At 41.0% G+C, this 15359-nt stretch overlaps 1 protein-coding gene across 5 annotated transcripts in view; it reads left to right on the top strand.

The window, feature by feature from the left end:
* Positions 1-15359, top strand: part of sestd1 (SEC14 and spectrin domains 1) — a 131693-nt gene that overhangs the window by 14313 nt on the left and 102021 nt on the right. For all 5 annotated transcript variants that reach the window (XM_060827962.1, XM_060827961.1, XM_060827964.1 and 2 more), the window contains one exon: positions 6170-6261. In XM_060827962.1, coding sequence (XP_060683945.1) covers positions 6207-6261 — 55 coding nt within the window. In that variant the 5' untranslated portion in view covers positions 6170-6206. The remainder of the gene's footprint in view (positions 1-6169; positions 6262-15359) is intronic.

Below are 15359 nucleotides of genomic sequence, written 5' to 3'. Positions count from 1 at the left end.
TGTCCACAGCAGCAAACCAAAATTGATAAAAAGAATGAAATAAAATAATGAAAAGTCAGCAAGGGCTCTAACCTTGGGTACTATTTCTGGAATGTTATGTGGGCCAATAATTTTTCTATTATCCAGTGCCTCTAGCCATTTTCTTGCTATCATGGGGAATAAATGGAATTGGCTAATGGCTGGTAACCAAAATCTCTGAAGGAGGCATACGTGGATAACCCACTTGGTGCTTCTGGCTGAAGATTGTTGCAAATACTGCAACCTTAACCTTTGCACTGATGTGCTGGTCACCCCAATCATGAGGATGCAAATATTTCTTCCAGTGACTTTACATTCTGTAAAACCTGTGTGAGTATTCACAATGCTGATCAGTAAGTTTTTGCCAGTGGGACACCAAGTTATTAAGTATTTCAAAAAGGTGGAAACAATAGCATTCATAGCGGAAGCTTCAATTTTATCCAGAATGTGTGGGCTTTCTCAAATTTTAGCTGGTTTGTTTTCAGGGAACAGTGAAGCCAAATGGTTTATTATCACAGATTTGATGTCTTCTTGCAATGTTAACAAATTTCCAGTGAGTCATCCACTTTACATTTTGAACAATAGCTAACTGTGGTATTATTTCACTGCACAACTCAGTAGGAGTCTTTGAATAAATTGATATGAAGAGACACAGGAATTTATTTTGATCGCTTATGTATTTATAGAGTCATAGAGATGTACAGCATGGAAATAGACCCTTCAGTCCAACCTGTCCATGCCGACCAATTTTCCCAACCCAATCTAGTCCCACCTGCCAGCACCCGGCCCATATCCCTCCAAACCCTTCCTATTCGTATACCCATCCAAATGCCTCTTAAATGTTTCAATTGTACCAGCCTTCACCAGTTCCTCTGGCAGCTCTTTCCATACACGTACCACCCCCTGCATGAAAAAGTTGCCCCTTTGATCTCTCTTTTATTTTTTCCCTCTCACCCTAAACCTATGCCCTCTACTTCTGGACTCCCCGACCCCAGGGAAAAGACTTTATCTATTTATCCTATCCATGCGCCTCATAATTTTGTAAGCCTCTAGAAGGTCACCCCTCAGCCTCCGACGCTCCAGGGAAAACATTTCTGGAGAAGAGTTCATAATTTAGTTAAACATTCAGATCTCACTGGCAATTTTAGAATTTGGATTCATATTTAAAATCTAGAAATTAAAAGCTGTTGGTAAAATTGATCATGAAGATGCCAGGTTGTTATAATAACGTAACTGCTTCGCTCATGCCTTTTCAATGGAAGAAAGTCAGTTGTTCACATGGCCCAAATAACTTGGGTATTTTGTAAATGCCCTCACTGTTGACATAGCTGGTCACTGAGTTGCTAAAGTTGGACAATTAATATCAGGCTTACCAGTGATACTCAGATCCTGAAAATGAATTCAAAACAAAATGAAATTTCACTAGTTAAGTCCAATAAAAAAATGAAAGATACAGGAAATGTATATTTCAGCTTCACAGAGAAAAATGTGTGTCAAAGGTTCGTTCTCTAGTGCAGTTGTGTCTGCTGCTGCTGTCAGTAGTCGGAGTGTCTTCCCTTTACATAAGCAATATTGTAGCTTGGACGTGACAACAGCACAAACAGTAATGCTGTGAGGGCAAAGGTTTCAGCATGTTGTCTCTCCAACTGTACAGGGAAAGAAACAGTTGAAAAATGTTACAGTTCTGAAATGTTATCTATATAAGCTTTTCAGCAACTGATAGGTGAAACAAGGAGACAAGGATATTCTTTGACTAGGTTGAAGACTGTGGGAGAATGACTGATAGAACAGCTAGTCTTCTCTGTCTATAAAAGGAATGGGGTTGGAACAAGTAAAGGAATGAGAGAAACATAAGTTGTACTTCGAGTAGGTGTACTGCTGTTTGGCCAAAAGAGAGGGTGTTTGCGGCACAGTGGTAATGTCCCTACCTCTGAGTCAGAAAGTCCATGAGTCAGCAGGAACATGGACGGTACTTCACACCTGATGACTAGGTTTTTATTTGCCATGGGGAGGGAGCAGTGCTCCCATAAACCCAGTTCCTGCCTGACCTTAGCAATATGCTCCTCCCAAGTTTTTGCGCATGTCCTGGCCCCTCTCACCCATGTTCCCAGCACCTTCAAATAACCTATCCTGATGTTGAGGGGGGAATAAAGGATTGGTTTACCCAGTTCCCAAAGGTCTTATTCTTACCTTGATTTACCTTGACATGCAAGGCCAATTCAAACAGGTCACAGATGCTCCGAAGTCCGTACACTGACAGTAGAAAAGAGCAAAGTAATTCATATACAGGAAAGCCTCCATTGCCTGGAAGAATCACCCCTCTCAGACTCATATCCTTCCTGATGGACTTGGCAAAAGGTTCTATACAACAGACAAACAAGGCCATAGAGAGTGAGTAGCCTTGCTTGACTCCAAATCCGATAGGGAAGCTTTCTAATTTCCATCTTTGATTGAAATTGCACTAACAATGTTGATGTGGAGCGTAGGATGTAATTTGATGTCGTGATAGAGTTACATAATACATGGGAAGATAGTCTGTGCAAGAATAGTGTGACAGTTTCTCCTACAGTTACTGTCATTGGCAAATGCATCTGCAGCAGACAATATTATAAAAGAAGATTGCAAGAGTAGCTTTAGAAATTTCAAAGGTAAGAGAGGCAAGAGTTGGCATTGGACTACTGGAAAATGAGGCTGGAGAAGTAATTCTGGGAAACAAAGAAATGGCAGAGAAACTGAATAGGTTCTTTGCATCACTCTTCATGGTGGAAGACACCATTAGCATCCCACACTTCAAGTGAGTCGGGTAGAGGTGAGTATAGTGGCCAACACTAAGGGTAAGCTGCTGGGAAAGTTGAATAGTCTGAAGGTGGATCAATCACTTGGACCGGAAGAAATACGCCCCAGAGCTCTGTAGATGCATTGATGGTGATCTTTTCAGGATTCATTGGAGTCAGGGAAGGTCCCAGAGAACTTGAAAATGGTTAATGTAACACTCCTGTTTAAGAGGGGAAGGGAGGCAGAAGACAAAAATTAGAGATGGGTTAGCCTGACCTCTTTGTTGGTAAGATTTTAGAGTGCACTGTTAAGAATGAGAATGCATGGTAAAATAGAGCTGAGTCAGGTTATGCCTGACAAATCTGTTGGAATTCTTCAAGATGGTAACAAGTAAGTAGGATAATAGGACAGCCAGTGGATGTGATTTATTTGGAATTCCAGAGACCTTTGACAAGGTGTCATACAGGATGCCGCCAAATTGTATTTAGCAGCCCATGGTGTTAGGGGCAAGGTAATAGAGTTGTGGAGATGTACAGCATTGAAACAGACCCTTTGGTCCAACCTGTTCATGCTGACCAGATATCCCAATCTAATCTAGTCCTATTTGCCAGCACCTGCCCCATATGCCTTTAAATCCTTCCTGATTATTATACCCACCTAGCTGCAATTGTACCAGCCTCCACCACTTCCTCAGGCAGCTCATTCCATACATGCGCCACCCTCTGCATGAAAAAAAGTTGCCCCATAAGTCTCTTTTATATCTTTCCCCTCTCACCCTAAAGCTATGCCCTCTCATTCTGGACTCCCCCACCGCAGAGATGACTGTGTCTCTTTATCCTATCCATGCCCCCCATGATTTTATAAACTTTTATAAGGTCACCCCTCAGCCTCCGATGCTCCAGGGAAAACAGTCCTAGCCTTTTCAGGTTCACCCTATAGTTCAAATCCTCGATCCTTGTAAATCTTTTCTGAACCCTTTCAAGTTTCACAACATCCTTCTGATAGGAAGGAGACCAGAATTACACGCAATATTCCAAAAGTCGTCTAACCAATGTCCTGTATAGCCACAATATGATTTCCTAACCCCTATACTCAGTACTCTGACCAATAAAGGAAAGCATGCCAAATGTTTTCTTCACTCTCCTATCTACCTGCGACTCTACTTCCAAGGAACTAGAACCTGCACTCCAAGGTCTTTGTTCAGCAACATTCCCTCGTAACTTACCATCAAGTGTATAAGTCCTGCTCTGATTTCCTTTTCCAAAATGCAGCACCTCGCATTTATCTAAATTAAACTCCATCTGCCACTCTTCAGCTCATTAGCCCATCTGATCAAGATCCCATTGTACTCTGAGGTAACCTTTTTCACTGTCCAGTACACCTCCACTTTTGCTGTCATCTGCAGCCTTACTAACTATACTGCTTATGTTCACATTCAAATAATTTATATAAATGAGGAAAAGTAGTGGATGAGCACAGATCCTTGTGGTACTCCACTAGTCACAGGCCTCTCGAGTTGAAAAATGTGGTGCTGGAAAAATACTGCAGGCCAGCAGGAGAATCGACTTTTCGGACATAAGCCTTTCTCCAGGAAGGCTTATCCCCGAAACGTTGATTCTGTTGCTCCTCGGATGCTGCCTGGCCTGCTGTGTTTTTCCAGCACCACATTTTTCAACTCTGGTCTCCAGCATCTGCAGTCCTCACTTTCTCCTACAGGCCTCTAGAGGAATGGCTAACTGGCAGAAGGCAATGAGGAGGGATAAAGGGGTCTTTTTCAGGATAGTAGCCTGTGACTAATGAAGTTCAGCAGGGCTCAATATTGAGACCACAGCTATTCATATTATACATTAGCAATCTGGGCGAAGGAACTGAGGACATTCTATCAAAGTATGCAGGTGTCACAAAGACAGGGGCAGGTAGTGTTGAGGTGGCAGGGAGGCTGCACATCGTCTTGGACAAGCTAGGAAAGTAGGCACAGAAGTGGGAGATGGAATGCAGTGTGAGGAAGAAGGAAGGCATAGACTGTTTTCTAAAAACCTGAAGCACAAATTAGATCTGGGTTCTAGTTCAGAAGTCTTTTAATGTTAACATGCAGGTTAAGTTGGCAGTTGGGAAGGCAAATGTAAAGTCAGCATTCATTTCAAGAGAGCTAAAATACAAGAGCAGAAATGTACTACTGAGGTGGTATAACGCTTTAGTCAGAATTTGGAATTTTGAGAGCAGTTTTTGGCCCCATTTTTAAGAAAGAAGGCGCTAGTGTTGGAGAGGGTCCATAGGAGGTTGATATGAATGAAGAGCTTGCCCTATGAGGATCAGTTGAGGACATTGGGTCTGTACTCAGCATTTTGAAGGATGAGAGGGGATCTGATTAAAATGAACAAAATACTGAGGGGTCTGGATAGAATGGACTAAGACCTGAGCGCACAGTGAAGGGAGGGGAGGAGAAACCTTTTCAGCTAGAGGGTGATTAATCAATGGAATTCATTGCTGCGGAGGGCTGTGGAGGCCAAGTGGTGGAGTAGATTTAAGACAGAGAAATATAGTTTCTTGTTTGGCAAGAGGATCAAAGATTACAGGGAGAAAGCTGGAGAACAGCCTTGAGAAACATATCTGCCTTGATGGAATGATGGAGCAAACACAATGGGCCGAATGACCTCCTATACCTTATGGCCTTATGACAGGCAGGTTGGTGAGGATGAGATTAAGTGTCTTTTCCCTCTTGTTGGTTCCTTTGCCACCTGCCTCTGACTCTGTCTAGCAGCTATTTCCTTTGGGACTAGTTTAGCTTGTCAGTAGTCATGCTACTGAACTACTTGTAGTGATGGACATATTGAGCTCATCCACCCAGAAATAGGATACCCATAAAAAACAGGTTTAGTTTTGTTGAATTGGGTACCTTCGGACGTCCTTCCAATTGGTAGAAAATTCAATTTGATATTGTGTGTGTTCAATCTGTCATCAGAAAGATTGAGGCAATATGGTTACACTTTATGGAAAATTATGCTACTTCTCTGCTGAGGAGGAATTCCTGGTACCTCTTATCTGGTGTGAATAAATTTACACAGTAGTTATGTGTAGTTAGAGAGATGGCCTACAAGCAACAAGAGTTAACAAGAATTATGTGATATTCAGCCTCCATAAAGCTTAAAATATCCTAAAAGGGCTTCATTCCAAGATGAGTCTTGCAGAGTTATTTTAATTTTCCTGAAAAGGTCAGAATTTTTTTTAATAAATTTGTGCTGGTAACATAACCAGATTTAGTTGTTGCGCTCCAATCTGTCAAAGTTAGTTGGCTAATCTAAGGTTTATGCTCCAGATCTAATTTTATAAATTTAATATTTTTGATATGGTGCTGACTCCATGTTTTATGTTGCAGAATTACAGACTCCTGACTCTTTTCTCGTTCTGAAACTATGGAGGCCACAAGCATGTTGCCCATACTGAAGAAAAGGCTAGCCTTTCTCTCAGGTACAGTATCATATGTGTTACTTGAGAGTTGACATATTGAGTAGAGTTTCAAGAAAGATTGCTTTGTGTTGTCATTATGAATTTGCTAACCTACAAGTTGATTGTTTCAAATGATGTTACTTTCTGATTGCCACTATGGTGTTTTGTCTTTGTAGTTTGAAAATTATTAATATTGGGTATACAGCAGGTTAGGGTTATAAAGAAATTGTGAAATTTGTATGTTATTAATGTCTTTATTGATCAGCATTTTCTTCTTAAAATTATCGTAGGTATGAAAAGTTTTGTTGCATTGGAGGAAGATTAGTCCATGTAGACAGGCCAACGAGAGGCGAAGCCACATTAGATTTGGTACTGGGTAATGAGCCCGGCCAGGTGTTAGACTTGGAAGTAGGTGAGCACTTTGGTGATAGCGGTCACAATTCTGTTATGTTTACTCTAGTGATAGAAAGGGATAGGTGTATACCACTGGGCAAGAGTTACAGCTGGGGAAAGGCAATTACGATGCGATTAGACAAGATTTAGGAAGCATAGAGTGGGGAAGGAAACTGCAGGGAATGGGCACATTAGAAGTGTGGAGCTTATTCAAGGAAAAGCTTCTGTGTGTCTGAGATAAGTATGTACCTGTCAGGCAGGGAGGAAGCTGTTGAGTGAGGGAGCCGTGGTTTACGAAGGAAGTGGAATGTCTGGTCAAGAGGAAGAAGGCGGCTTATGTTAGCATGAGATATGAAGGCTCAGTTAGGGCACTTGAGGGTTACAAGGTAGCCAGGAAAGACCTAAAGAGGGAGCTCAGAAGAGCCAGGAGGAGACATGAGAAGTTGTTGGCGGATAGGATCAGAGTAAACCCTAAGGCTTTCTATAGGTATTTAAGGAATAAAAGAATGATGAGAGTAAGATTAGGGCCAGTCAAGGATAGTAGTGGGAAGTTGTGTGTGGAGTCAGAGAAGATAGGGGAAGCACTAAATTAATATTTTTCGACAGTATTCAATCTAGAAAACGACAATGTTGGCAAGGAGAATACTGAGATACAGGCTACTAGATTAGGTGTGATTGAGGTTCACAAGGAAGAGGTATTAGAAATCCTGCAGAGTGTGAAAATAGATAATTCCCCTGGGCCAGGTGGGATTTAGCCTAGGATCCTCTGGGAAGCCAGGGACGAGATTGCCAAGCCTTTGGCATTGATCTTTAAATTGTCATTGTCTACAGGATTGGTGCCAGAAGGCTTGAGGATAGCAAATGTGGTTCCCCTGTCCAAGAAGGGGAGAAGAGACAACCCTGGTAATTATAGACCAGTGAGCCTTACTTCAGGTGTTGGAAAAGGTTATAAGAGATAGGATTTATAATCATCTTGAAAAGAATAATTTGATTAGGGATAGTCAGCACGGTTTTGTGAAGGGTAGGTCGTGGCTCACAAAGCTTACTGAGTTCTTTGAGAAGGTGACCAAACAGGTAGATGAGAGTAAACCGGTTGATGTGGTGTATATGGATATTAGCAAGGTGTTCAACAAGGTTCCCCACAGTAGGCTATTGTACAAAATGCAGAGGAATGGGATTGTGGGAGATAGCACTTTGGATCAGTAGTTGGCTTGCTGAAAGAAGACAGAGGGTGGTGGTTGATGGGAAATCTTCATCTTGGAGTCCAAGGGTCAGTGTTGATTCCACTTCTGATCGTCATTTTTATAAACTACCTGGATGAGGGCATAGAAGGGTGATTTAGTAAATTTGCAGATGACACTAAGGTTGGTGGAGTTGTGGATAGTGATGAAGGATGTTGTAGGTTACAGAGAGACACAGATAAGCTGCACAGCTGGGCTGAGAGGTGGCAAATGGAGTTTAATGCGGACAAAGGTGAGGTAATTCACTTTGGCCGGAGTAACCGGAATGCAAAGTACTGGGCTAATGGTAAGATTTCTTGGTAGTGAAGATAACCAGAGAGATCTCAGTGTCCATGTACCCAGATCCTTGAAAATTGCTACCCAAGTTGACAGGGTTGTTAAGAAGGCACACAGTGTTTTAGCTTTTATTAATAGAGGGATCGAGTTCTGGAACCATGTGGTTATGCTGCAGCTCTGGTGCGGCCGCACTTGGAGTATTGTTTGCAGTTCTGGTCACTGAATTATAAGAAGGATATGGAAGTTTTGGAAAGGGTGCAGAGAAGATTTACAAGGATGTTGTCTGGTATAGAGGGAAGGTCTTACGAGGAAAGGCTGAGGGACTTGAGGCTGTTTTTGTTAGAGAGAAGAAGGTTGAGAAGTGACTTAATAGAGACGTATGAGATAATCAGAGGGTTAGATAGGGTAGACAGGGAGAGCCTTTTTCCAAGTATGGTGACGGCGAGCATGAGGGGGCATAGCTTTAAATTGAGGGGTGATAGATATAGGACAGATGTCAGAGGTAGTTTCTTTACTCAGCGTAGTAAGGGTATGGAGTGCTTTGCCTGCAACGGTAGTAGATTCGCCAACTTTAAGTACATTTAAGTCGTCATTGGACAAGCATATGGGTGTACATGGAATAGTGTAGGTTAGATGGGCTTCAGATTGGTATGACAGGTCAGCGCAACATCAAGAGCCTAAGGGCCTGTACTGCACTGTAATGTTCTATGTTTTAATCAGTCTAGTTGTGTCCACTGTATGAGTTACAATTGCAAATTCCAAGTAGGCAGTTTGTTCAACAGCCCAAAATTTGAAGTTGATAATGTCTGATTTTTTTTTCCCCCAAATGAAAATATAATTACAGCACTAACCCACTTTTTTGTGTGACCATTTCTGATTGGTAGTGGAAGATAAATGAGACTGAAATGATATAGCATCATGAATCTCATTTTCTGTATTTTGTTTTATGATTACCTATTAATATAATATTAACAGCTTTAACAGCTAAGTACAGATAGACAAAAGCTTTGTAGAACCTTTCATAAAATCTTAAGAATGGGTTTAAGAGTAGACCATTTGGTTCTTTGAGCTTGTCTTATCACTTAATAAGATTGTGACTGATTTGGTTGTGGCCTTAGCACAACTTTCCTGCCTGCCCCCATACCCTTGTTAATTAAATATTTAGCTGAAAATGTGTTGCTGGTTAAAGCACAGCAGGTTAGGCAGCATCCAAGGAATAGGAAATTCGACGTTTCGGGCATAAGCCCTTCATCAGGAATGAGGAGAGTGTGCCAAGCAGGCTCAGATAAAAGGTAGGGAGGAGGGACTTGGGGGAGGGGCGATGGAGATGTGATAGGTGGAAGGAGGTCAAGGTGAGGGTGATAGGCCGGGGTGGGGTGGGGGCGGAGAGGTCAGGAAGAAGATTGCAGGTTTGGAGGGCGGTGCTGAGTTGAGGGAACCGACTGCAGAGGCGATGACCTGGGGGGTGCAGTGAGAGAGAGACTCACTGAAATCCTTGTAGAGGGAGGAAGAGAGCTTCTTCAAGGAAGGCATCCTTGCAAGAGGATTCGCAGTAGGTTAAAATCTTCAGGTAAAAAAATTAAATATTTATATAACTCTGCCTTGAATATATTCAGTGACTTAAACACAATCACACCACCTTCCCAGACTCTCTGTCAAGAAGAAACATCCTCCTTGCATTCACTGTGTCAAGTTGCCTTTGAATTTTGCATGTTTCAAGATGATGGTCACTCACTTTCCTGAACTCAGTAGGATCCAAGTGTAACCCGACCAACCTTTTCCTCATAAGACAATCCTGTCGACCTAAGAATCGGCTGAATTGAACATTCTCTGAACTGATTGCAATGGACTTGCATCCTCTCTTAAGTAAGGAGGCCAAAACTGTACACACAATTCCAAAAGTCTTAAGAACTAACACCTTCTTGAGGGCAGTTTAAAACTGACAACAAATGCTGACTAAGCCAACAACACCCACATCCATGAATGAATTTTAAAAAGAGAATATTTGGTAATACCTGCAACTGTGCATGGGGACTGCTTAGGGAAGATGCATGCGCACAAGTTCAAGCATAGTAAATTGTCACAGAATTTACATGTGAATTGTATGCAAATGCAGTACTGCAATTGCACTGGGAAATTGGGACAGGGGATGCAGACTGGGGAGGAGTGAGAATCTCCAGGAGTAATGAAGGAAGAGGGCCTAGAAGCCTGGGGACATGGTGGGGGCATGACAGGGGCACCCAGGAACCAGAAAGCCCTCTTTCCCCATCTTTTTCCTCTTTTCTTCTGCACTCCCCTGGCATTCTGTCCCTCCCTTAACTATTGCCCCACTCCCATTTCAACATGGATTTTGATCTCCCTTTGATCCCCATTCCCAATATTTTTCCCCTCTCTTTCTGTAACCTGATCTTTTCCCTGGGCTGTGTCCTCCCGAAACTTTGTATGCATGTACACTGTTGTTACCAAATGCAGCCTTAAAAAGAATGCTGAGGATGTCCTTAACCACAGTAACATTTACCATCTTTTATGTTCGATTCATTTGTCTTCTGAGGGAGATGAAATGTTAAAATGATGGTTCCTTAGGTTCCTGTTGAAGATGTATTTCTGATTAACCATAGCTTTTCAGTGAATGATCTTGACATCAAGTTGCTTGAGATGAAAAAAGGGTGATCAATAAGCTAATTTCTTGAGCATGAGTAGAGTGTGTGTATGCGTGTGTTTTGGACTTCACACCAATCTCATTGCAGAGCAGGGAACATCTCTTTGCAGCAGATTTCATTTAAAATATGGTGTACTGACTAAAAGAGATTAAACTGCTTGTTAGCTGAAGAATTCCTGACAGTCACTTCGACCTCTGAAATAGCCAAACTGAGAACGGGGAGAGAGTGTGGGGAGAGTGAGTGAGAGAGAGAGAGATCTAGATTCATGACTCTGGTATTTAAGGATGTTAGGAGACTTCTGACCTGCGGTGACTGTACTTAAGATGCTACTTTTGCTTGATTTAAATTGGAGAGTTGGTTGGAGGAGGAGCTCCTGATTCTGATTTGAAGTTTGGGAGTTAAAGTCAAATGGGTGTGGAAGGAAATTTGTGCAAGAACTTCAGTTTAAAGTAAAGCATTTGTATTCACTCTGTTTTTAATGTATTTAACGTAACTAGCCATTTAAGATATTGTAATAATGAATGTTTGTCCTATTTTGAATTAATCTGTGAATCCCAGGGCTTAATCATTTTAATAAATGCCTAAATTTTTGGATTCTAAACAAAGTCTAAATAAGCACATTACTAACCTCTAGAGATCATAACAGTTGGTTGTCTTTTCAGGATTGTCATTGTTGATAACATGATTATTAGGAATAGACATACCTTTCTCAGTCTTTATGTATTTTCTATCCCTAACTTTAGATTTTGCAGGGTTAACATGAACATTCTTGTCTATAAATTAGTTTGATAGGACAACTTTAAACCTGTCAAACATGATGAATTGAATGCCCTTTTACTATTTTGCACTGACTTTGAAAAAGTGCAGTTATCATCAAGTCTTCTGTGGTTTTTGTAGGAAATCTCTTGATAATCAGCAAGCTGCAAGCAACAATCTTGATTGTTGATTGTTTTTCACAAGACCAAAATGTAATCTAAGTAAAGTTGTTTTTGCAGTGTACAAATTACACTTTTGTTTATAAATCTCCTGTATAAAAGATTTTAATTTTGATTTGATTCAACATTACATTAAAATGTAATCTGATTTAATGTTCCCAGATGTATGAAGTATTTGTCCCTTATTTAGTTTTTGCAGAATAAAGTTAGATGTGAATCTGTGTAGAAAAGTTGAATGGCATTGAAAATGAAGTTTATAATCTCTCTCCTACTGGAGCTGGTTTTTTTTTACAATTTGGGTGTTAATTTTATTTCAGCTTCATTTTAGTGTTGAAACGACAGATCCACTATTGCTGATGAAGTCATCAGACTGGGTCATTGAATCCTTGATACAGTTCTCTGTGTGTAGTAAGATCAGGAAACTGTGTTTTGTATGTTTTACTAGATAAAGGTTGCTTCGCATGTTTCCTACATGATTTCCGTGTGCCAGTTAGCTCAGTTGACTGGATGACTGGTTTGTGTTGCAGAGTGATGGCATCAGGGTGGGTTGAATTCCCATACCGGCTGAGGTTACTATGAAGAACAGTCCTTCTCAACCTCTTTCCCCTTGCCTGAAGCATGATGACACTCCGGTTAAACCACCATCAGTCGTCTATCTGTAATGAAAGAGCAGCCATATTGTCTGGTCCCTTTTTACGTGATTGCTGAAGCCGTTCTCTAATTTATTATCATCCAGTCACCAAGGCCCACTTGTGTAGAAATGGGAAATTGACACCCTACTATGTCACTGTAGAGCGTGGAAGTACCAGCCACAGCTTAGAAAATAATTTAAGAGCAGTTTTTTTATCAGCACATTACTAAGGTCCTTTATTGTGCTCATGTAGATATCCACTTCCTCAGTTTGAAGTCTTAGATTTATCTATTTTTCTCCTGTCCCTTTTTCCAGTTCTGCATTCTTTTTATGCTTTGAGATCTCTTATTTTTCTCTGAGTTCCTTTATTCTTTTGCCTAGCAAATACCCTTAATAATTTTAACCTCTACCAAACTTCTAACGACTCTTTCTGTTAACTTTCCAGAAACTCGAGCAAAAAAAGGAGTTTCAGGCAATGACAGGGATGTGATTTTTAAGGAGGGCCTTAAAGAAGGAAATTAAAGCAGAGATTTTAGAAGGGAGGTGCTGTGAGCATAATTGTAAAGGAATTGGTTGCTGGGGAATGGAGTTAGTGGCAAGAGAATACCAATTCATTGCAATGTGAAGGTGCTTTAGTTGAATATGCAAACAAATAATTGCTTACTTGCTGTGTTGAAGCAAGGTAACTGTCTTGTGTTTTTAATATTAGTAACCGACAGCAAGAGCATCTCTAAATACATAAAAAGAAAGAGGGAAGCCAAATTGAAAATGGCCCTCTTAGAGAATGAAGCTGACAAAATAATAATTGGTAACCAGGAAATAGCAGTGGGATTGAATAACTACTTTGCTTCAGTAGAAGACACTGACACCATTCCAAGTATTAGGAAAAGTACTCAGGAAACTAATGTGGCTAAAGACTGATTGTTTGGTTCCCCAAGTTCATTGGATGCATTCTAGGTTATTAAAGGACGTAGCTGTAAAGATCATGGATGCACTGGTAGTAATCTTCTAGGAATCCTTGATTTTTCCATTTCTCTTTTCACAATCTGTTAGTGTAACACCCTTATTTAAATAGGGAACAAAAGGCCAGCTTTGGTTGTTAGGAACATGTTACAACTATTATAAAGGATCTACTGGAAGAGTATTTAAAAATGTGTAATATGATCAAACAAAGTCAGCATGGCTCACAAAGGCATAATCATGCCTGATAAATTTACTAGAATTCTTTCAGGTAATAAATGGATCAAATAAAAGAGAATCAGTGAATGTAACATATTTGAATTTTTGGATGGTGTTTGTTTGATAAGGTACACACATTAGGCTACTTAAGAAGAAAGCTATCTGTGGTGTTGGAGATAGTATTATTAGCACGAATAGAGGATTGGCTAACTAATAGAAGACAGAGAGTTAGGATGGTGGGTGGGGGGCGGTGCAGTGTCAGGATGGCAACTTGTAACTAATGGTGCCACACAGATAACTTTCTTCCCTTTTCTCTTCTGAAAACACGTCTGTCCTATTTACTGCACACTCACCTGCAGCAACAAGTGCAAGGAACTCTTGGACAACTTTGGATCTTCTCAACTGTAATGATAATCAGCTGTGTTTGCCACATCCATCACTTCCACTAGCTGACCTGCCTAACTTTATTTAATGCTGTTCCCTATCCTAGCCCTGATTTTGTTTTTTATTATCTTTCTGTCATTTTACTCTTGTCTCCTCATGCCCTATTCCCTTGATCCTATTTTCACAAAATGCTGATGACACAACATTCTGTTTTGTCCCTCCTGTTAACTAATGTAGTAAATGTTCTCTCTCTGCCACACACGAGCCTACTGAATAAAATAAGAACCCATGGTCTTGGGGTAAGTACATTAGCATGGATAGAGTAACTGGTTGGATTGAAGGGTCTTTTTCTTTGCTGTATGACTCTATGATACATGGGGGCGACATGGTGGTTAGCACTGCTGCCTCACAGTGCGAAGGACCTTGGGCTTAATTCTACCCTTGGTAACCGTCTGTGTGGATTTTGCACATTCTTCCTGTGAATGTGTGGGTTTGCTCCAGATGCTCTGGTTTCCCCCCATAGTCCAAAGATGTGTAGGTTAGGTGGATTGGTCATGCTAAATTGCCATTAGTTTCTAGGGATGTGCAGGTGAGGTGATTTAGCCATGGGAAATGCAAGAATACAGGGATGGGGTCTGGGTGGGATGCTGTTTGGAGAGTCAGTGTGGACTCAATGAGCCACACGGACTACTTTCACACTGTAGTGATTTTATGATTCTATAACTCTATAATTGAAGTAAAAGGGGGAATTTTCAAGATGGTAACCTTAAATTCATGGAGTACCAGAGGGATCAGTGCTCGGGTCATGACTTTATGTGTATGTGTGTATGGATGAGGTAAGTGAATGTACCCGTGGCAAGTTTGCAGGCAAAACACATAGCGGGGGGGAAGGCAAATAGTGAAGATGACACAGATGATCTACCGAGGGATATAGATAGGTTAAGTGAGTGGACTAAATCTTGTCAGGTGGAAAATAATATTGGAAAATCTGAGGTTGTGCACTTCAGACGAATAGAGGAGCTGCGTGTTATTTAAATGAAATATAAAGACTGCAGCACACGGGGTTTTGGGGCTCATATGTAAATCACAAAAAGTTAGCGTCCAAATTTAGCTGTTAAGAAGAAAGGCAAATGGAATGTTGTCCTTTACTTCAAAAGGGAATGGAATATAAAAGTAGAGCAGCCTTGTTAAAACTGCAAAGCAATAGTTAGACCATAGCTACAATACTGTGCAAAGTTTTGGTTCCCTTATCTCAGGAAAGAGGAAGTTCACTAGGTTCATCCTGGGCACAGAAGGATTTTCTTATGAGAGGCCTCTTAAATTGGGTCTGAACTCACTGGAGTTTAGAAGAATGGGTGACATTTATATTGAAATATATAAGATTCTTAGGGGGCTTGACAAGGTAGATGCTGAGAGGTTG

The sequence above is a fragment of the Hemiscyllium ocellatum genome, chromosome 7 (genome assembly GCF_020745735.1).
Source record: "Hemiscyllium ocellatum isolate sHemOce1 chromosome 7, sHemOce1.pat.X.cur, whole genome shotgun sequence".
Taxonomy (NCBI): Eukaryota; Metazoa; Chordata; class Chondrichthyes; order Orectolobiformes; family Hemiscylliidae; genus Hemiscyllium; species Hemiscyllium ocellatum.
This window is presented reverse-complemented; position numbering and strand designations above follow the sequence as displayed.